Source organism: Acipenser ruthenus, chromosome 8, assembly GCF_902713425.1.
Source record: "Acipenser ruthenus chromosome 8, fAciRut3.2 maternal haplotype, whole genome shotgun sequence".
Classification (NCBI taxonomy): domain Eukaryota; kingdom Metazoa; phylum Chordata; class Actinopteri; order Acipenseriformes; family Acipenseridae; genus Acipenser; species Acipenser ruthenus.
In genome coordinates, this window is record NC_081196.1 from 7,219,971 (window position 1) to 7,243,544 (window position 23,574).

General features: G+C 37.1%; 1 protein-coding gene across 3 annotated transcripts in view; it reads right to left on the reverse strand.

The window, feature by feature from the left end:
• Positions 1 to 23,574, reverse strand: part of LOC117406620 (tumor necrosis factor receptor superfamily member 19L-like) — a 35,243-nt gene that overhangs the window by 6,349 nt on the left and 5,320 nt on the right. For 2 of the 3 annotated variants that reach the window (XM_059028318.1, XM_059028320.1), the window contains exons 2-8: positions 13,200 to 13,274; positions 9,319 to 9,432; positions 8,501 to 8,679; positions 7,646 to 7,731; positions 6,856 to 7,119; positions 1,370 to 1,450; positions 1,186 to 1,261 (exon numbers count right to left, since the gene is read on the reverse strand). In XM_059028318.1, the coding sequence (XP_058884301.1) occupies positions 1,186 to 1,261; positions 1,370 to 1,450; positions 6,856 to 7,119; positions 7,646 to 7,731; positions 8,501 to 8,679; positions 9,319 to 9,432; positions 13,200 to 13,244 (845 nt within the window). In that variant the 5' untranslated portion in view covers positions 13,245 to 13,274. Of the gene's footprint in view, positions 1 to 1,185; positions 1,262 to 1,369; positions 1,451 to 6,855; positions 7,120 to 7,645; positions 7,732 to 8,500; positions 8,680 to 9,318; positions 9,433 to 13,199; positions 13,275 to 14,879; positions 14,987 to 23,574 lie in introns of those variants that run through there. The other variant, XM_059028319.1, reaches the window with a different exon arrangement.

A 23,574-nucleotide genomic window follows, 5' to 3' on the forward strand; every position in this document is an offset into this window, starting at 1 on the left:
CTTATACAGACTGCTTTGGAGTCCATCATTTACATATATGCAGGATTAAACATTGCGGACAAACTGAACATCAGCACTGCCCTTCTTATGAATGTTATTAGCAGTTAAAATTACTATACATGCAAACTAGCATTAGGAACAAATCTGTTTGATGCAAATTGTTTAGCACAGGCTTGTTGGAATGTCAGTTATTCATTTACTGTGTGATAAAATATGCAAATTCCTCCTAACAATGGGTTTTTATATGTATATTCCTTGTTTCAGCTATATAAAAAAGGAGAATATTTTTTAAAATACTATTTTTGTAGACCTACGGCTAACAGAGTCAAAGAATGGGGCTGTTACTCCAAGGAGAGCTTATTAAATCATCATTAATTAAAAAGCACAATGGACACCTCTCACTGACATAAACAATGTCCTAGTTTCATTCCCGTCTCGGTTGGTTAACTTCAGAGTGCAGCAATAAATCTGTACAGTGGCTTTAATAAAACTCCCATAAGGAGAGGTCGTCATCTGCCAGTCATGGAAACTCTCTGCGGGGGAACCACTAGTTGGCCTCCTGCCAAGCAGTCTGTAATGTTTTCCACCGTCCTCACGAAAAGCCTGGGTGCCATGACGATTGAGAACACGTGTGAGCTAAATGATTAATGGGCCTCCCAAGTCTTCCCTCAAAAAGATTGTAAACTATATTTTAGCTATTTCCTTCCTAGATTCATACAATAATTTGCTATGTTGTCTCGAATGTACTCAATTGCCTTGATTTATCCCTGCTGCTGTTGCCACTACCTTGGCGTCACCTGGTTGCCACAGCAATTTGCGATTGTAGTTCTGGAAGCTGCTACTGCTGACTAGTATCACACTGCTTACATAACCGCTAGTTACCATGACAATGCAAAGTACCTTTTGTATTAAGGACTTTCAGAGAAAAATATCATTATGTGCTTCACATCTGGTACTTTATCATTTTTGCCCTTGCCCTTAACTAGCTTGATCAAAACATATTATTTTGGTCGCAGTTGTACAAAATATTCCCTTATTGATAGGATGCCACGTATGCGACATTTAACCACCAGGTGAGCCTGTGCCCTATGCAAAACCCCATGAAAATGCATTTCATTAACTTCAGAGTATAAGGAGTTCACCAATTATATGAAGGAATTGAGTCGGATTGAAATGGTTTCTTACTTGAGGGATTTTTTACTGACAGAGATCTGTTTACTCTCATAGTCCTTCAGTAGTTCTTCTAAAGCAGCAGCGTTTTCTGTTAGGAGATAAAATGTGAGTGGTTTTACAGTACATGAAGCATGTCACAGGGAAGCCAAAGGGTTAAGCCATCAGGATGCAAGCAGAGGGTGAAGGTAAGACTTACCTTTTTTTTCAGTGATGAGTCGCACCAACACACTGATGGTATCTTCGTAGGTATCATCCAGTGTGTAGGGACAAGGGTTACCTATGTGGGGCAGAGAGAAAACGGTCTTTTTTTTTTTTTGTTCACCTCAGAATCTTCTTGGGGGTGCTCACTGGAGAATCATACCGATTAAGAAGTGTCCTTGTGTTACACCTTTACTAAAACTATTTACAGAATCATAGAGTGTTTTGGCAACATGTTTAATGTACGTCATACGTAATATTGTCCAGTTCCATTACTGCATCTAAAATACTGATGCGACAACACACACTGCAAGAGAGCGTCTTTACTACTATGCAAAATAGTTGGGACTGATGACCTCATAAGCAGGGTGATTAATTCAACAGCAATCCTGTACAGGTTCTCTCTCACTGGCTGAGTTTGACTAATTCTGAAATGATGAGGACCTGGGCCCGTTCTCAGTGAGGAAGGCCTAGTCCATTAGAACACAATCTCCATGACAGTTCCCACAGTCTCACTTGGAAAGTAGAGAAGAGGCGCAAGCTGTATCCTCATATGAGGCATTTACTTCTCCCTTATGTCCCCATGTAAAGACTAGAATTTTTTTTTTTAATCTGAACCCATATGAGATCGGTACATATGAAAGGGTTAAACCAATCCAAAATGCGAAAGTTTTTTTTTTCCCTTTTAAAAAAAATCTATTCAAATCTATTCATTCTAACCTTTTGTATTTCTATAACAACCCTCACACAAAAAAAACATGTTTCCTAGCAACAAGAGCAGCAGACTTTATATTTAGCAATAACAATTGCTTGAATCTACACGAGTAATCCCAGTACTTACATTAGACATCCAGTATGAAAAACAAACAACGATATGATCCACCATTTCACTCCTATAGAGATCTATTAGTCACCTGCCACAGTCTCCTCTCTACCATTTTATTTTGCATGATATAATATTTATAATTCAATAAATACAAAAAACAAACTCTACGGCATCAAGGAAAAGCATAAAAAAGAGGTTGTTTTTAGAGATTCAGTCTTATGTGTACATCTCACAAACGGCTTCTCTTTACCCTTTTATGGATCAATCAGATTGAGCTACACTGCAGTAATGTCAGTTAATTTATACTGCTTAGGGAAGGATCCTGCATTTCATTCAAGCTGAAAAGAAATGGGACCATGCAGCTATCTCTGAGCTATCTCGGATCCCTCAAGACATTGTTTTGTAAGCAGGCAGCTAGGCTGGCAGCACCCTTTCAGAGCTGCCCTCAGACCTCGACAGAATCCACAGCCTATCAGAGTGATCTTCAAAGCTGCTTGTTTTGATTATGTAACAATGTTGTTCTTGTTGATCTGTGAAATAATATATCTGCCTGACAGCCTCAAGTAGCCCTGACCCTGTATTGCAACCTTTCTACCTTTTCCCACAAAGAAATAAATATCCAACTTGGTTTGCATACAAGGGAAAGTCATTACTTGTGAAATTATGTGAAATATGTTTTTCAATAGCAGGATAGGCAGCAACTAAAGCTGAAAAACCAAACTGGACTGTATGCCTTGAGAGGGTGGTTTTGCAACCTCTATAGACCCTTGTTTTTACTCGAGAGTTATTTGGGAACTGCACTATATTAATCAATGACTTAAGCCAGCCCAAACTGTTTCTTCACACTGATGGGAGGCATTATCCCTTTGTCTCTTTGGCATGTTATAGCTTTTACTTCTGCATAACAGAACTGCAATTATCTTTATAGACCAGCACAAGCAAAACTAAAATGCGGTTCTCAGATGTCTGCAGCACAATGTAATGACACATTCAAATCAAGCAGCTATAAACTGTGTAGTGTTACAGCTATTAAACCAGCAAGAAACAAGTCAATGTGTGTTCACTATTACTGGGTTATCTGCAGTTCTGAGAAGCGTGTGCAGTGCATTACCTGGCAGTAGTATGGGAGGGTACTGGAGCTGGGTCTCAATCATTCATTACTCCTTGGCATGACCTCATGGTAAATGAGACAGAACACCCGTGTTGGTTCTTCTGCAGTCTGTTTTACGTTCTGGCACATCAATGCCTGTCCCAGTATATTGTCAGTGTCTACATTACAGTATGCTGTACAGTAACTGTAACTTAATATGGTGTGTGGTGCAACAGGAGATCCCCTTAGCAATGCATGACAGCTCAGCCAACTTAAAATCACCAGCTGTTTTATGAAGTAAAAATGTAGTTCTCTTATGGAAGACTCATATATAAAGTATTGATTACACATTGACATGATACGTTGTAAGTTAATTCAAATACTATGTAAGCCTATCTATAACCACCATTTCCATAGTATTTTAGATATACTGTTAGTATATATTTCACCAAAGATGGTAAATATATTTGCTGTAAATTAAAATATACATGGAGCAAACTCTGTCACATACAGGTTCTGTATTCCAAGAACAGTATTTTTAAATAACTAGACATATAACCATTGAGTTGTGCAAGAGAACATGTTGTTCTCTCAGACAATGACCTGCCACCAAAGATTACAGCCTGGTTTAACACACTCAGTCCCCAATTACAATCACTTTACGTATTGAGAAAATGCATAAAATATCCACCAGCCCATTCTAAAACTACTAATTATATAACATGACTTTTGGAGGTCATTGAGCCAGGAAAACAATTTAATAAACAGTATGAAGTCTTGAATTTGCTGTTAGAAAATACATCAATATTTGTTCATTAAACGGAACACCCAGACAGCCCAATTAAATTTGATCTAGCAAATGGGTTAGTTGAATATAATATCACTACATGTGCTTACCCAGTTGGTGAAAGTTTTCTGCTAACCATACAATTCTGAAGCACAATTGGTAGCATTGTGTCAAAAAGCATTTCCAATGCAGTTGACGTCACCGCTATTGAAAGTAATTGTGTTCGGTATATCCCCCCTGTAGCTGACCCTAAGGTGTGGCTTTATGTCAGCATTTTGCATCATTAGCTGCTTTTAAGATCCATACCTTTTCAATGGAACTATTCCTAAAAATAATCTGAATCAAATTACAGGTCAAGGGAAAGTACATCCTGTGCTTTATGATCTGCACATCGGTGTATACCAGAGAATGTTTTCCTTTTTAACTTTGCAGTCTCTGTGCTGTTGGTTTTAGGAAACCACACAATAACAATTACGGGTTTTTGGGAAAAGGGCAGCTCAAGTTTAGAAGGACAAGATCAAGGTAAACTTCAAGAACAGAGGCTTAAAAAAAAGGGTTAAAAAAACATATGAACCAAAATCTACATTGAATAAAAAACAAAAACAGTAGGCGACTGGTTGTTGGGTTTAGATTCAATGTCACCCCATCTGCTATCATTTAACAATGCAGTGTTGTTACAGTAATTCACCCCAACTGAACTACTGTACATATTTAATCAGCTGAGTCAAGTCAATGCCCTGGCAAAACTGAGATAATGCCCTCCTGCCTGGTTTAGGCGGCAAAGCTTTTTGTGAAGTAGCGTCATTCCTGAATGTTAGATGTTCAAATAGGTGGACCTAACACTGAAAGATTGGAGATTACCCCCAAACAGTCCTTCCAGCCGCAGTTTCAATAGTAGCTTTCGTGTATTTATTTTGAAACCCTTTTAAAAATCACATTCCGCAGTCCGATAGCTCTGCACTGTTACGTGTTGCTCGCTCTTATCTGTGTTTTACTGACCAGCTCCCCTGTTCCTTTCCATACAAGGATAACAGCACTGCTGGAAAATGTTTCCAAATCTCTTGGGGAAGCATGAGCGTGTTACAAATAAAGGGCAGCGTAAATACTTTAGTGTCTGTCACACTGCTGGCTCAAATGACTGTTAGCAACTCAGTTTATATACATGCTGGGGAGGGAGCGGGGCTTAACAGATACTCCCATTTCTAAAATACGGAGGACACATTGTATTGATTGGAGACACTAATATATTAGCAGCTTATGGAAATCCATTAAATTGAATCATGTAACATAATATGTTCTCTTTAGTTTATCTTTAACCCGTGTCATGAAACTATAGGAATAACACATACCAAGATGCACACTGAAAATAAGCATCTGTAAAAAAAAGAGAGATTCAATATACCATATTAAAATAACTTTAACACCATCACTAAAATAACTTTAACACCAATCTAAGCTGTTGGATTTTCGCTTGGCTAATCAAGTAAAGCTGATATGAGGTGTTACCCTCAAGCTAATTACACAAACTGATTTCTCATTGCTTAGTGCTGGTGCAGCCATATACAGTATACAGTAAACATAAGCCTGGTAGTATTTGAATTAACATTTAAGCAGAGCGTTACATTTTGGCACATACAACTGTATTTTTATCTTACTGCCACGCTTTTATGAACTGTCTAACGACTGTAGCTCTGAATTGGGTTCTCTAATTGATTATCATGATGTCAGACAAGAGAAGTTACAAAACCCTATGTATGCAAGTCAGAATAGGTCCACTGAGATGAAATACCTTGATTACAGTTATACAGGAACAAAGGGACTTTTTAATTTAATTAGCCTGTTCTAGAATTCATCTGGGACATCTGGGTTTACACCATTGCTCTACTGTGCCTCATATTTAAATTACTTAATTAGGTAGGTGCACATTATATATCTGACAATACCTCACATAGTTCATATCATATGTTGGTTCTTTCCTCTTAAAAAAGGGATGAGCTTTTAAGGCCAAGAAATTCACATGGGGATCAAACTGCTCATACCTGGCTTAAAATAGACAAATTCATACTCCTTTAAAAGGTTTTGTTTTGTGATTTCATTGCAGTTCAATGGTACTGAACCTACAATAACTTTCAATGCTTTCTGCAGCGAGGGATCAAAGAAAATTGCATTGCATAATCTGTACATCAAAAGCTTTCCATTATTTTGCATACCATTCGTATTCACCGGAGTCACACAAAACCCATTTAGTTGTAACTAAAGGCTTAATCATGGGTGGTCATACTTCTGTAGGCTCTGGGATGACACGAATTGTTGTCTGCCCTCCAGCTTAACTGGTGAAGTCATCAGTACTGAACTTTAAATAAACAAAGGCTTGACCCTTCATACAGGAACTATTCCGATCACGCTAGTTTAGGAAATGTGTTCATTAATATGTTGCATTCAAGTACTGAAATTATAGTTTAAACTATAACGGCAGTTACAATAGCTGAGCTTCAGTTACAGAAACCTGCTGTTAGATTTTACTGTAGCACTTTCTTTGACCGATTGAGGAAGCCACCTGAGAACTGGGGTGATTTATACAAAATCATGTAGACTAAAAGTCTAGTATAAAACAGCAACCTCTTAACACCATAGGGATGTTGGGGGGAATATATTTGTATAGTGGGACTTTAAAGAAATAGCATCTGGGTCCTGTCTGTCCCAGTGTTAATCTTGAACAAGGGCTGTATTTTTATTGCATGTTGTTCTTCTCTGAATAAAAAACAATGTTGGTTTTCTTACCATCTTTCTCAGCCATTCCTGCCTCCACGTCACCACCCTCCTTCTCCGCCGTGCAGCTATAGCCCTTCTTCTTCAGGATGTTGCAGATCAGGATACCCAGAAGCCCCATCACACAGAAGATGGGCACCAGAGCGAAGACGGCATACTCTGTGGTCTTCTCCTCGGGCACGCTGATGTTGGAGGTGTTGGCAATGCCGTTGCCCACGAGTTTGGGAGCGTTCTTCCCCCCACTTCTCAGCACTCTCAGAAATGGGCTTTGGTAACCTAAGGATGTTGGGACTAGAGATTGGAAAAACACCAAAGCAGGAAGCACATTCTTGTCACCACTTCTAACAAGCTGTTGTGATCTAAATAATACTGCTGTAGAGGGTGTATTGTAAAAAAAAATATATATATATATATATATATATATATATATATATATATATATATATATATATATATATATATATATATATTTATTGTATTTGGTTATATCTTTTATTGTGCACACCAAACTATTCAAAACAACAAACTGACTAGAATTTCTGTCAGTGACTTGTTGGTTGTATGAGGTGGTAGTACAGTGGTTGAGAAACTTGAATTTAGAGTTCTGATTGGCTGGGATATACTCCTCCATTTAGTAATGTCTTTCCAATAGGTTGTTTTTGTGTTAACCGTTTAGAACCACCACGTATCACCCAAACTTACTGTCTTTTGAAAATCGCAAGCCTGTGGATCTAATTGTATACAGCATTGCCTCATCTCTAAGCTTGCATTACCAGGCTGTTAGTTACTGCATCAGACTGACCTTCACAGCCTGCGGTGCCCTGAGGAGCAGAGGAGCATGGAAGACATTCACTGGCAAAAGAGGGCTCATTGGTGGTGGTGTAGAACCTAAAGAAAGGAATATATTTTTAACAGGCTGCCCCAAGTCCTGGATTATATACTGAGCATCAAAAGAAACACATCACTTGTATTTGAGCATCAAAAGAAACATATCACTTATATTTGGAAAAAATTCACTACATGTGATCGAAAAATGACAAGCACTGTTTTAGAGCAGGTGCAGTGACTTTTTATTGTGCTGATTAACAACTGACATCAGGAAGATGCTGCAAAAAGATCTGTCGCTCTTGGGCAGATGTTGTGACTCTTGGTCTCCCAGTTCATGGCCTGTCATTGACAGAGTATGTCTGGTTATACTGTCTCACCAGGTTTGAAATTGCTGGCTGCGAGCACCCAAGACGGCGAGCCACAGTACGTTGCCCTAGTCCAGCCTCCAACATGCCGATTGCACGAAGGTGCTGTGATTTTCTTTATTGCTTTTATTCAAGCCTGCAGATCAACAGCTGAAATCACTCCTTATCCAGCATCCAAATCAACTGTCTCACTAATTAGGTGATTTAGTGCATATGCTTCAGTCATAGTTACTCAAGTGTGGTATGGTCAAGGATGAATGATCGAATGATTAAAAAGAAACCAAAAACATTTAGTCAATGTCCATCATTTATATACCTTATTTATTTCGAAAATAAATGTGTTATAATAGTGAGAAGTTTCTTTTGATGCTTGGTATATATTACATATGCATACACACACTAAGCATACACACACTAAGCATGCAGGTATTTGAAATAGTAACAGTGCAAGTGTGATTTCTTACCCGGATAAGCACTCTCCACACACTGCATCTGTTGTTGATGTTCCGGAACTCAAGAAGTAGTGTTTTAAATTGTCACACCGGGTGTGTGGTCTGCAAGGACCCAGGTCGAGGCTTTCTGAAAAAGTGCCTGTAGCACAATCTATACACACTGCTCCCAGGCCATTGCCAAAACCGCATTCCTAAAAGAAAAATAAAGATTTATTTTGAAATAATAATAATAAAAAAAAACCTGCTGTGGCATTGTGACAGGGTGTGTGTGTGTTGGTGTGGGGAATATTGGGTTGGCAGGGAGGGGGTTAAATTTCTTCCTGTCAAAACACGTGGGAATGTGCATATAAAGTAGGTGTTCACGGGTGGTAATTAGAAAGGGTTAGAGTTGATGTTGGTGATAGAGGTGGAGGGGTGCGTTTGATGTTCTGTGTTCCGTGTTGCGCTGTTTGTTTAACGTGTTAACATTAGTTTTTGAAAGGCCTTTTGGTTTACCCGTTGTGTCTTATTTTGTTAAATGTGTTTTGCTAGACATGTTCACATTTTATTTAAATGTCACACTATTATTATTATTATTATTATTATTATTATTATTATTATTATTAAACTGGAAAAAACGGTGGACAAGCAAATTAGCAAAAATTTAGTGGCCACCTATTTGACTTAACTACATTAAAGAAAAATAAGGTCTGCTTTATAAGCAGCCAATATCTGTGTAAAATCAAGGAAGTTGTCTAATAAAACTTTATTGCTGTATACCAAATGCAAAATTCCAGTAAAAGAAATGTAAAAAAAGTTTCACAAGGACAATGACTACACATTGATCTCACCCTGTCAGGCTCCTGTCCCGGGGGACACTGAAGACAAGGGGCACACCGACCTTCTCTGTTCAAGTACTCCTGCTTCCCACAGTGCAGAGTCAGCACACTGGGCCAGCTCAGCACCTGCAAGGAGAGAGAGAGAGAGAGAGAGAGAGACAGAGAAGAATGAGGGGCTATTATTACTGCAAGTGAATTTCCCTTAGCAACTACATAAAGCACAGAATTGTGTACAGCATTCTCTTATTGTGCACACCAAGCTCATCACGCTGAACCCACATAGATTGAGAAGGAAAAAAAAAAAAAAAAAAGTAAAATTGAGTTTTTGCTGCTTTTCAAGATTTTGGACCTGATTTACTACAGCCTTTACTCCAAAACGGCTGGTTCTTGTAGAAACCCTTTCCTTTACATTTGGGGCTGCTGGTTGTAGGCCTCAGTTTTGAAACATTACATTTGTCTTAAATTTAGAAGTAGAAAAATAGAACACTGCAGCAAAATCTTTTTCAATCTTTGTCAAAACAGAAATGGGGGGGCACAGCAAGAATTGTTAATGATCGGCTTTGCACACAGTATGGATTGAGAAGCATGACCTCCTTGCCAACTTGCTGTCTAAATAAAAGGCTATCAAATTGCTAATTAAGTGAATCCCTGTACACAGACACATGTCATCAGAGACCTCCTTATAATTTAATCATGAAAGCATTCTGTCCCCAAGCTTTCAGCCCCATCAAATAAGTAAATCAAGAAAAAAACAAAAACAAAACTACAGTAGATAGAATGGCTCAACTTGCTAAGCAGCTTTCAAGCTAACTTACATTCGTAGCTTCAAAAGATTCTGACCGGACAATGACACACAGGGGGCAATGTGTTAATCACAACATTTAATACTAAAAATCCAATAGATGCATAAAAGGAGGAATCATATGTTCATAGAAAGTTGCTTTATTAAAATAAATAGTTACTACATTTGATATAGTTTCTGTAACGAAAATATGAATTCAATACTATACAGTTAAGAAAGGTTCTCAATCTATGTGGGCTGAGCATGACAAGCTAAGTAAAGGCTTGTCGGGAGATCTGCTTGGGGAGACAGTTTTTCCGCCCCCTCTCGCTGATACCCAAGGTCACGATGCTGTACAGTGTTTGTTTCGATACACAAGGAGCAAAGTGTTCAGAAGCATCCGAGATCCTGCCTACTCAGAGCTGGCGCTCTGCCAGCTGCATGACTCTAGCTACCAAGCTAGCTTTCCATTGCGTGGAGGAGGCCCCTTTGTTCTCATCTGAGAATTTTTATAGAATTCAAAACTAAAAAAGGTTTTCTTATATTAAGTAAAGGAGAACATTTACACTGGAGATCACAACTCCAGTCACAACTAATGTATTTGGTGAATATCGATCAGTTAAGCTTGAGGAACAGGGTCTCCTGGCTCCCTCCTGGAACAAGCTAAAGTGAAGAAAGTTCAAAATGATGAACTGGCATGCACTCTTCTTGTTAGGTATTTCTTAGCTTTAGTAAAATTACCCAACACCATCTGGTGGCCTACTGTTCCTGGGGTTATACTGTCTAAAGCAAGCACTGATCTGGGCTTTTACTGAAGTACTAGACCATCAAACATTGCACCATAGCGGTTTGATCACACACTATTTGGTACAACTTCCCTCTGGCTGGTATTTACAAATCAATCTATTGTACATCCCTTGACATCTATTTGCCACAATAGATGTTGGATGGCAGACAAAGCTCATTTAACTTTGTTTAGTGAACCAGGACTAATATATATACAGTATATATATATATATATATATATATATATATATATATATATATATATATATATATATAGAGAGAGAGAGAGAGAGAGAGAGAGAGAGAGAGAGAGAGAGAGAGAGAGAGAGAGAGAGAGAGAGAGAGAGAGAGAGAGAGAGAGAGAGAGAGAGAGAGAGAGAGAGAGAGAGAGAGAGAGAGAGAGAGAGAGAGAGCCCACTTATACAGAACATTTCCTTTATAATGATCTTAATGTTAAACCTCATTATATAAAATGACTTATATAAATAGGTGTTGTACAGAAGACTAGTGAGTTTGAATGTAGAGTAACGTCTATTACTGTCTCCCTACAGATTTAGGTTTTGCTGGCTCATCGCTACGTGCACTAAAAATAAATACTGCATTGCAGCTTCAAGCTCCACATTAGCAGATGACAGATTCACAGATTGCTGTTGAAGTTTTAGACCCAGCATTGGAGAAGGGGATTAACCAAACACCCAAAGTGGTCCAGAACGCTGCACCCTGTTATTTGAAGCATGAATAGCAATCAAGAGCTCAAAATGCTTTATTCTTGACAGCAACTATTCAGCAGTCTATAAATATCTCCAACAACAACAACAACAAAAAAACATCTGATACTAACAAGAGAAAGTGTAGGATACCTTTGGAGTGGTGATACCAAATTATACAGGTGCTTGATGCTTTCAGCAATCACTGCCATAGACCGAATGCTGAATTGCAGCAATGTTAACTTAAAATAAGTACTGCCTTCTGGATTAACTACCTAATATCTAGATAAGTCCTTTATCCGTTTGGATAAATCCTTAAGGAATTCTTAAAAGGACTATAACTAGACTATCTAAAATTATACACCATCACAACCTTTCCAACCAATCAGATCACTCCATTGCCATAGGATTTGTCGTGATACACAACAGATTTTGATTTCTGTAGTGTATAAATGGAACAAGTTTGAGCTAAAAAAAAAACCCAAAAAAACATTCCATCACTATGGCAACTGTGGAGACTACCACAGAAGAGAACAAATAGAAAAGATAAAAAAGCAACAATGTATTGATGTATTCAGGTACCCTGCTAATCTTGAAGTTATTTTTCTATAAAGTAATGATGTATAATAGCAATGATTTGTTTTGATATGCAGTGCACTCCAAGGTAAACATCCCAAATTCTAAAATAAACGACTCGGCAGCAAACACTACACATAAAAACAAATTACCGCTTAATTAGAATATCATTTTTAACCCCTAATGCCCCAGGTATTGTTGGTTCTGAAGTCACACACAGGACCAGGGGGTCTATCGTATTTTAATCATCTAATCAGCTGCCTTAAACCTTGTAAATGTTCTCTTCACAGACCTCTTTCTGCCACATTTATTATCTTTAGTGATTTTAATAAGTGGGCCAATTAAATCACCAAGTGTCAAGCGTTGCGACATTAAGATCTGCCACTGTTTTTAAAAACAAATTTCTGACTTCAAAACATTAAATCAATTAAATTTACGCCAGGTGAACTAGTAAGCAGATCCATAGATGCTTACAAAAAAATCACTTGTTTTAGTTCTCCCTACCTGTATCTTAACTGTACGTTATCTTATATATACAGTGTCTAAAAAACAGTTAAACAGTACTGGTTCTGTTGCTTCTCTTTACACTACTGTGAGGGGCAAGGCAAGGGGGCTCTGCGGTTTAAGCGTCCAATAAACCACCCACCGAGTGTCCAAGGCAGTGGATTACTTTAACAGCTCTTCTCCGATTTCCTCAGGGAGCGTGTGGCCTGGAGCAAGACTGCCCCAGGATAAGAGCAGTGAAATCGAAATTGCTCAGCGGCCAGAATAAATGGTCCATGTAGACTTGACTGAAAATGAAGACTAAATGAAATGCTAGTGACTTCTGTATGTATTGAAATGCATACAGTTTAAAATGTGGGGTAACACAATGGTTTACAAATATTTATGCTTAGATTGAAGCAAGCTGAAGAAAAGCTAAATTTGACAGATATATACAGTAGATATACACATACATACATACTTGAGTTATAATTATTAAGTATTAAGATTCAATAGCAGGAATACAGTGCATGTATCATTCAAATAAAGAGTTAACTTACTGTGAGAAAAGAGACAAATGAACAGCAAAGGTGGTTCCTCCTCATCTTCAAAAAAATCTTCTATGAACATAAGATCTGGACAAAAAGGAGAAACAGATGTTAGCCTTATGAAACCCATTTCAAGAAATACTGAGTTTGGGAGTTAGATAGCTACAATAATTAATACAGTTTGGATAAAATTGGAAACCATGTGTAAATCCAATGGTTTTAATAATTTTTCTATTGTTAAATGTTATTGGACAAGGGCAGACAGAGACCTCGCACACAATTTACTAAAACTAGACCCCAGTAAAGGAAAAAAAAAAACACCTTTATGTGATTAGAGGTACAAGACACACAAATACAGCTTGCAAGACCAGTGTTTGGGCTTATATATATATATAAAATATCTAGACGCACACACACACACACACACACACACACACAGAGTATCATCCCAGTTAATCTGTCATAAATTATACGCCTCTCAAGGAGCTTGGCAAGCAGGCCATGTAGTACTTTCTTAATGTGCCAGATTTTCACTTCCAGTGCCTACAGTACCAGTCAAGTGAGGTCAGTGTAACCTAAAGCTTTCACCAAGTGTCTCTGAGTTTAAATCAATGCCAAAAAGAGCACTCGAGTTAACATTAGCTGGCTTGTGGAAAATATTTAGCACTAGCAATCGATCAATTTAACCGCTGTGAGGTTATTTATAAAGCTGAAGAGGTCTGAAAATGAAAGAAGTGCAGTAGACAGATTTACTAAACGTTGTATTCAATCGCAATATACACACAGCTATGGTCCTAAGTTTTGCATTACTTAGAATTTTAGGGAGTGAGACAATTAAACAATTAAATCTTACAAAATTATCTTGCAAAAGTCTACCATAAGCCAACATATTTCATGTTAGATTTTGAAATGTCACATTTTTCTATTCGTCAGTTTTTGTTAAGTATATGGAAAACTACAAAGTGGTATGTAATTCAATATGTTAACGTAAGATTATTCAGCAGGTTTCATTTGACTTTATGAAGCAAAATTTGTTAAACTTTAGCCTATGGCCAAACTTTTGGTCATAGGTGTATATCTATATATATACCTATAATACACACACATATGCCCCAGTTCAATTTATGAGGTGGTATCAGGATCAGATCCAGTAATATTGCAAAGACTGCAGAAAAACCTTAGTTGCACGTATAGATCAAGCCCACCTGGTCTACCATTATGTTAAAACAAAACTGCCTGATGTGTGAAAAACATCTCTGAAGGTATGAGCTCACTCTTCAACACCACAAGCCTACATTATGAGCAAACCTAACCTTAAGAGTAAGAGAAATAGTTATATGTGCATTTGTTAGATAGTAAATAGTAAAACATGTTTTTCGCTGTATCAAATTCAAAACATGGATAAACATGTTTTCTCACTGTGGGCTCCATTCAGCACAAATTAGTAGTGTAATTCACCAGTATGGAAAAAAATATTATAATATACAGTACATATATAACATATAGAACACACTGGAACATTGGGTACTGCAAATAACACAGGTACAAAAAAGGAGAAGCAATCCTATACAAAATACTAATTTAAAATAAGTTTTTAAAAAAAGCAATATTCATAATAATAAAAACAACACCAACAGCAATGTATAATATACCCCCACAGCATTTAAATTTTGAATTAAATTATATACTTACTCAATACCTCTCCTTTTTATCTTTGATGCACCTTGCTACTCCAAATTTGTACTATTTGTACTGTGCGCTTATGAGCAGTGTCAATTACAGTTTAGTGCACGAACTAAACAATACCTGCCTGGGACCTAACCAACAATACTTATACTGCAGAGCTGGCCAGCAGGCTCCTCCCCTTTAGAATGTCCCCGTCTGACATGAGCATTACTGGGTTCACAAAAGGCCAATTAAAATAGCTGCACAGATAACAGTTGGCATATGCCCTCTTGGCAATGTACACTGTGCTAATGACAGTCATCATACACTGAATGAGAGAGAGGCGCTTGGCTTTGAAGAGTTTGTATCACTGAAAAAAAGACCAATAAGCAGCCTCCTTTCCAGGGCTGTCTAATCACTGTTTTCCACAATAATTACGCGCAATAACAAGCTGGAAGATCCTTGTTTGGCTATGAAAGTAGAAAACATCACAGAAGCCTTTGCGGTCTAACCAGATACACGGGCTGGATAACACCGATCTGCATTGCTTGGGTGTTAGGATAATGGAAATTCCGGCCCATTGAAAAGTCAATAACATGTTATTAAGCAGAGCGTGGTACATTACAAGTCTCCACTTCTGCTAACCTCTTGAATGTTTGGTCACCTGCTCACAATCCTAATGGTAACACCTTGATGAGTACGTTTAGTCACAGAGAACCAGGCCTGCAAAAGCAGTGTGCTTGACACAGATTTCAAAATATAAAGAGCCAGATAGAAAGCAATGGTGACTTAATTGTGTTATTCAATGGTTAAATGCATACAGTTTAAACTGTGGGACTATATAATAATGCTGATAATGTTAGTTTTAATTATATATCGTGCCTAGCACAAAAAAAAAAAAAAAAATATTTAACAGTTTTGGCAAGTTAAACTTGTCCTTTAATGACAGGGTATTATAATTAAGGGATTTCTTGTCTGTTATTTTGGAGAAGAAAAACAGCCCCCAGCCCAAACTACCACTTCTAAACATTAAGACCTGCCTTTCTGCAGTATATACAAGAGCCGCATACATAGCCTGGAGTCCCTGGTGGGTACATTTTTCTACGTTGAAATCCTATAAAGCAGGAGAGAGAAGCTTAAATAATTACAGTTTGTTATGTTTCTGGTGAATGCTCCTCTCTTTTGTGGTTTTTGCGGCATTTACAAAAAGAAAAAAAAAAGAAACAAATCAAGTAAAGTAATAAAGCAGAGCTATTAAATTCTTTTTTTGGAAAAATACACACGAAAAACACACAAAAAAAAAAAAAAAACGGGTGTTTGGAAGCAAGCAACCAATCACAATCTCCGAATGACGTTCCGCCCTGATCCATGTGCAGAGGCTAAATGAGGTCGCTACTTAAAGTTCTGTCATATTTCAATGTGATATTCAGAACCAGGCAAGGATGACACCCTGGTTGCAGATGCTGGAGAATGGGCACTTTGGCAGTTCAGATCTGCACTGTGGTTTGAGGGGTGCGGGAGTAACAAGGCATGTGAATCCATATGTATCTGTGGGTGCAGAGAAAGGACTGTTCCTCATCAGCTGTAGTGATGGTCCCCCGTTTTTCATTTTAACGGACTGAATAGGAAACTATCAGGTCCAGGCCCTTCCATTAGGGCAGAGTAGCGTTTTTCCTTTTGGGTTCAGTTTTCCTGTTGAGATATTTCTCTAATGCAACACTGTGCAATATGATACCCTTCAATAAGATTTTAAAAAAATGGAACAATATAAGAATATTGATCTGAATTTTGAAAGTATATTCAAACATGAAAAAAACACATGTTTTTCCTGACACTATTCTTAATCAACTGTGTGTAAAAAGCAAAAAGGCTACAGTATATACTGTAAACAAGTCAGTTTGATGTCTGTAAATAAGTTGCTCTGACAGACTATGCTTCTGCAGTGCATACAGCACAGTATCAACTGATTGCAGGCTGCTGTCATTTCAGAGCATAACGTGGAGCATCCTCATCTATTTACATTACCAGACCGCAGATGATGACAGGACTTTTTTAAGGTCAAATCGACCCCTGTTCTGAAGCTGCGTTTCATTCTCATTCTGATAGAGTGGAACCCCCTGATAACGTCATACTACATCCCGGACAGCATGACAAATAAATGACTGTAAATGCATGATCACGCCTATTTGTTGAAGGTTATGGCAATACAACAACAACAACCCCCCCTGAAAATGAGCTTTTCATAAATGTATGACTACTGCATGGCACTAATGCATGCAATCACCCTGTAGTATAGTTTGAACTGATTCATTTGAGTTCATGTTTGTTTTTGTTTTTTTTTCCCTTGGATCATGTTTTTATTTATTTATTTATTTTTAACCAAGAAGCCTTGCCTCTTTAGAGTTGTTAAATAAACTGCCACCCAACTTCAAAAACACTCAATATTCGTTTTTAAGATACAACTTCTACGAAACTGATTCTTGTCGGCTGCTTGTATTGTCATCAGTTTCTAACATGTTTTACTTTGAATGAATAGACAATGCTTGGAATGGTAAAGGAAGATTATATATATATATATATATATATATATATATATATATATATATATATATATTAATATACATGGAGAATCCTATATATATATATAATATATATAGGATTCTCCATGATTGGTCACGGAGTACTGGAGTTATTCCGTGAATGAGAATGGCCAACCACAGCACAAAGAACGTTCGTGGAGAATTCTATAACAAGTAAAATGTATGAAAAAAGTGTGTTTAAAAACAGCTGAATTCTGAGAATTACTTCCCTTAGATCAAGCTCCTCATCTGCTGAGCAATGCGGTATAATTTGGAGCAATGCACTTTGTCCAGATTTTGTTGTTGGATTTGAATGAATGCAAGATAGATTCCAAAATTAGATCTGATAAAAATAAAAAAAATTAATCAATTTATAATGAAAAAGTTATTAAAACGCTAGAACCTACTTGTAAACATGGGCATCATCCACCTTTAGAACTCAAGAGTACAGTAACACATGCACATTCCTTAATGGAACTGGAATTTGCTGGGCACATCACTTATTAAGTTGTTTTTGCTGGAATATTACAAAGGTACTGCCAACAACAACAACAAAAACATTTTTGTTTGGCCTTATTAGATAGCAGTCCATGCATTATAGCAATGCTATTCAAATCCTGTTTGTTACTCAAAGTTTGAACACTTGTGTTTAAAGTGACCACTGATTATTTGTAACAACAACTAGCAGCAGATGAATGCATTTGGAAAACAAGAACATGCTGGGATAATAAGCAGATGAGGCCACTTGTAAACAATTTGTATATGATTCAGTGGAAAGTGATCTAGTGGAATAAAGATTAGTCAAACATTAGTCAAAACAGCAGGAACAAGCTGAGGAGGAGTTCATCTATGTTGATCTATATGGGATGCTAATTGTACAGTGTTGCCAAACAACCTCTCTTTATTATGATGCAAGAAAATGATAAAGGATAAACAAGGATATAATGATTTCAACCCAACATGTTTTTTATCTTGGCTTATTTTTCAGAAGTGACCAAGAAAATACACTTAGGTCATTAAGCGACTGGCAGTTAGATTAGACACTGTTTAGAAAACGGTATATCAATGTCTAACACTACAAAGTCTAAGCACTCAGACTTAACGATGTAAAGCTGTGTTATTTTGTAGGAATTGATATAGTGGAGCATAATGACGAATCGCAGAGTAAGTTCCAGTTAAGATGCGGACTAGGAAGTTACAAACAAAAAGAAAGCATACCAGAGACTGTGGGGAGACTGGATATGTGTCATCGTGTCTAAGAATGATCCTCAAGCCTGCAACGGGCATTTCGGGCCACGTCACTGTACGACTGCAAAGAGTTCACGCAACAGAGAGGGAGTCAGAGTGCATTGGGGTGGGTGTTGAATCTTGGCCAGTTTGAATCCGACTGACTTTTAGTGTAGATGTAACTCAATTGAAAATCAAACTGGTTTTCCAACCTAAAGCCATTGAGCTTCCTTGAAAATCCAGACAGTAGTGATGATTGTTCTGTGTCTTCGGTGATTAATGTTGCTTTTAAACTAGGGATGCAATCGTTAGGATTTTCCCGAACCAAAACCAACATTTTTATAAAATTCTAAACTGAACGATACCGAGGAAAGATTAAACCAAAATGTTTGTACAATGAAAAAACCATGGCAGTCTCAGCACTAACCCAGTGGTATATTCGGGAGCTCATCACTAACGCCCTGTCTAAATCGCGAGTCCACAGGCTGCGCGGAAATCGTGAAATTAACCCAATACAGCGATTTTTACAATATTCTAAAAAATTTTTAAAAATTCAGAATTATTTGTTTTTCATACAATAAATAAATAAATAAATAAATAAATAAATAAATAAATAAATCACAATAAAGAAACTGTACCACTCTGCTGTGTGTCTGCCTGTACTATTTGCCATGCACATAGTGTTGTGCAGTGATGATGTCATGTGACTATCTAATCTAGGTGGGAAATTAAAATACTACAGACTGTAAACAAGACAATGGATGTCTTTAGAATGGCTAAAAATGTCTGCAGCAGATCACGTAAAGCAGTATCCAGCAGGAGTTTTACACAGCGATGGAGGTAAGCTCTTCTGTACGTCCTGCAATGTTACTGTAGATCGCTACCGAGAATCGGCTGTCGACAGGCATTTAGATTGAAGTATTCACTGAAAGAGAAAGGCGGAAATCCAGAGCAGTACTGCAACTGTTTTACTTGCGAAGAAACAAAAAACGGTGACTTCCATCTTCCAAAAGTCCACTGAAAACTGTGAAGCACAAAACACATTAAATTTTGACCTGACAAAGGCTTTTGTTTGCGCAAATATCCCTCTTGAAAAAATGGACAACCAAAAGTTACGTAACTTCTTCAGACTGAGTGTAGCAAATGGTGGAGTGATTCCTTCATCAGTGCAGCTGAGACGTGAATACTTACCTAAAGTTGCCGAGTATCACAAGCAGGAGATTATGGAATTGGTAAAAGTCTGGTTGCTTGTCAGTGGTCACCGACAAGTCGACCGATGCCCAAGATCAATGGAATGATATTAAAATAATCACATCGGGGGAGAGGAATGGAGCGAAAATGTATGTGGGCGGTACAGTCATCGATATTTATTTGAACGATTCGATTTTGTGTGCCCAATTAATCGATTGCTATTTGGAGGCTTAACTGACAGTCCTAATCTACAGGCTGTTAATTACAACACCGTTTCACAAGCTATTGTAAAGTGCTTGAATAACTTTGACATTGATTTTGATGATGTCAGTGCATTTACCTCTATATTTGATATTTTAAAAAAAAATAATAATAATAATCTGTACACATAATTTATAAAATAGTTACGTGCACATTCTATGAAATATGATACTTTACCTATGACAATGCCGTGAATTTTAAAGAATTTCCGTGATTTTCACAGGGCCTTACTCATCACACACTTTTCTGCATGTAGATGGTTCATATTAACATCCCTTAATTTTAATAACGTAACAGTAAGTTATGACAAGATTTACCCGATTCACTCTGACAGCCCTCAGTAAGGATAACCGTGGCTTCATACTTAGTCTGGGTGTTCAGATATCAGTAGCACTTCTCTAATAACTTTGTATTTACACAGCAGTTAATTAATAAATACATGTGTACTTGCACATAATTACAATGCTATTCTGCATAGTTACAATGCACTTAATGTATAAATCTTTTTGCACAATATAACCCTAACCCTTTTGATACAATTGTGTACTTACAATTATGCTAAAAGATTTTCACATTAAGTACATTGTACCATTGTTACATTGTAACTATGTGTATGTATACATGTATTTGTAACTACTATGTAAATACACAGTAAGTACAGACACTGTACTAGAGCAATTTTCTTAAGGTTTCTAAAACAGTTTGTTGCTGAAAAGTGCTGGTGCTAGTCTACAAAATGCATCCTAAGAATTGAAAAGATGAAGCTGGAAGTTTAAAACAAAAAAAGGATTGTTGAGTCTAACACCTCTGTTAAACTAAAGTAAATCTAATTTAGATGTAATAAAAAATGAAATAATGAAGCTAAACTGACTAAAACAGACAAATGCAAAAGTATTAAAAGAAAACAAAAACAGGCCTTTAAACTTTCAATTCAACTTTCAACGATCAGACGTCAAAAAAAAAACCCCCACATAACTCCAGTGAAGTTGTAATTTACAGACTGCCAATCACGAAAGTGATTTTTGCATTCTTAAACCCAGGGCACAGGTCTGCTCTCCCCAAACCCATTCCATCATTATTTCTCAGTTATCAATTTGTACCAGTTTAACAGCTGCTTCTGTCGGCATTATCACAATGCAGCACTAATTAACATCCAATACTAAATAGGCTCCAAAATATGCGCTTGAAATTAAATCCGGGTATCTTTCAGGACGGGTACGGTATCTGGTTCCAGATTTTCTACCACTGCCAGCCTCAGTTAGACATTTGTTTTCTCACGTGAAGTGTGCTATTGCTACTTTATTAGCAGAGAGGTTCAACTAAAAGAGTGATTATCAGTACAACCTAATGGTCATTTTATTAGAGGCACAAGCTGTTTGGTTTGTTTGTTTTTCATTTTCTGCTGGGAACAGTTTATTGTTTAAATGACATATTAAGATATGGGCCCACCCCTTAGCCAAGGCCTTTTTGGGTGTGACAGTCATGCTTGACAATGACATTATTCCATCTGTACACTATAATTACACTCAACCAGAACGTTTTTATTATGGGCTTGGGGGTGTAATTAATGATTTTCTATGCTATGAACAGTGTAATACTAACACTATGCAACCGGATCTATGTTGAATGGCACTGACTGGTACTGAGAAGAAATCTCTACAAAACTAGGTCAAATAAAAACAAAAAAAATGTTTTTTATGTTTTTAAAATGTTTTAAAATATTTTTTGCTGATAATGGGCTACATTTTTCGATATCAATCTGAAAAATGGATCACTGTACGAGGCCTCGTTTTCGCTGTACGAGGTCTTCAGTTTCATATAAACTGTCGCTGTCTGGGTAACGACAAGTACCTGTAGTTGTTTTGCAAAATAGTTGTTTGAAAAATGCGACCACATACTAGAAAAAATAAAAATAAAAAAAGGATATTCACGATTTGGCATAAATTATTATGGATTGCCTTGTAAATACTGTATTACGAAATTATAACAAAATGTTCAGATCAGCTGAATAACTCTGAAAAGTCTTCACGGTTGCCATGAATAATTTTCCTGGATTGAAAGCTCTTAAATGTTCTTGTGTGTGAACTGTAAAGAAATACTTGAACATCAAAAACATTGCAGCTGATGCCTTTCAAATACTGTTCCACGGAAAAAGTTAAGCAGGTAGGTAATTTATTTCAAAGTTCACTAGCAATCCAATTAATATATAAATATTTTAATGTCCATTTAACTGCTATCAGCTACTCTTGTACATGTCCAACTACTAAAATGTACAGAAACATCTTAAAGTGAAAGTAACTTTAATTTCTTACCGGTATTGTATTACTGTAATAACAACTACGTTTTCTTTATATTGTCATCTCAAAACATGTTAAATGTACACAAAGTCAGATTTAAAAAAAAAAAAAGCTATGTTTTATCATTTAAAGTGGTAAAACACATAATCATAATGATTGAACAAACATCCATTTTTTAAACATAAATTGCTCTGCTATTATTATCTGGTTTCAGTTCTGTCCTCATAAAAAGCCATTACAAGAGCATCGTATCACCAGACTATCCTTCTATCACCAAGTAATAAAGTGGAATAGTTGTATGTTTTTGTGAAATGTAGGTATTCATTTAAATCCAGGCCACTAGAAATCAGTTTACAAAAGCTCCCTTATTTTGAAAACTAAATGTTGGCAGGTGTATCAATATTAGTAACCGGACAACCAATAAGAAGCCGGGAAAGGAATTAATACAAATAAACAAATACGCAGCCTGCAAAATCGTTTTGATAAATCGAAATATAAAACTACCCTGACTAAATGTTTTGCCGGTACTCCGTACAAATGTTTTACCAGTACGCAGAAATAGAGTTAGTGTTAGAACATTTTGAGTGCTGAGTGCTGGCACTGTGCTACAGGAAGTGCCAACCTTGCCCATGTTACAGGCTAATTCTTACCCCGGGTGAGTTCTGTCATAGACTGTAACACTGGCACTGCTGCTGACCGTGCGGAGCCACTGAATACTCAGTGCCAAGAGGTTTATGCGAGTGTGTGCTGGCAATGTGATTTAAATACACTACCTTTACAGTAAATACAAATACAGAAAATGTGGTTATGTGGATATGTTATTTAATTGTAATTAAACCACGTGCATATGTATGCGCATGTGTATGTATCAATGAATACATTATTACCCGTAGCTCTGATATTATTGAAAACTGCAAACCAGATTTGAACAGATTGGGACTTGTTTATATCCTACAGCATAAAACAAGGCATGCAGAAAGTTTATTAAGGAAGATGCACCCTCAAAATGAGACTGAGCCAGCTGTGAGGTGGAGAAAGGGGAGATGGTGGGGTAATGAAGCAAGATGACAGTGTAAACTATAAACTATCACTTGCCACTTTTACTATGCTCACACAGCTTATTCAGAATATAAAAAAAATTAATAAATAATTTTACCTACCTACCCT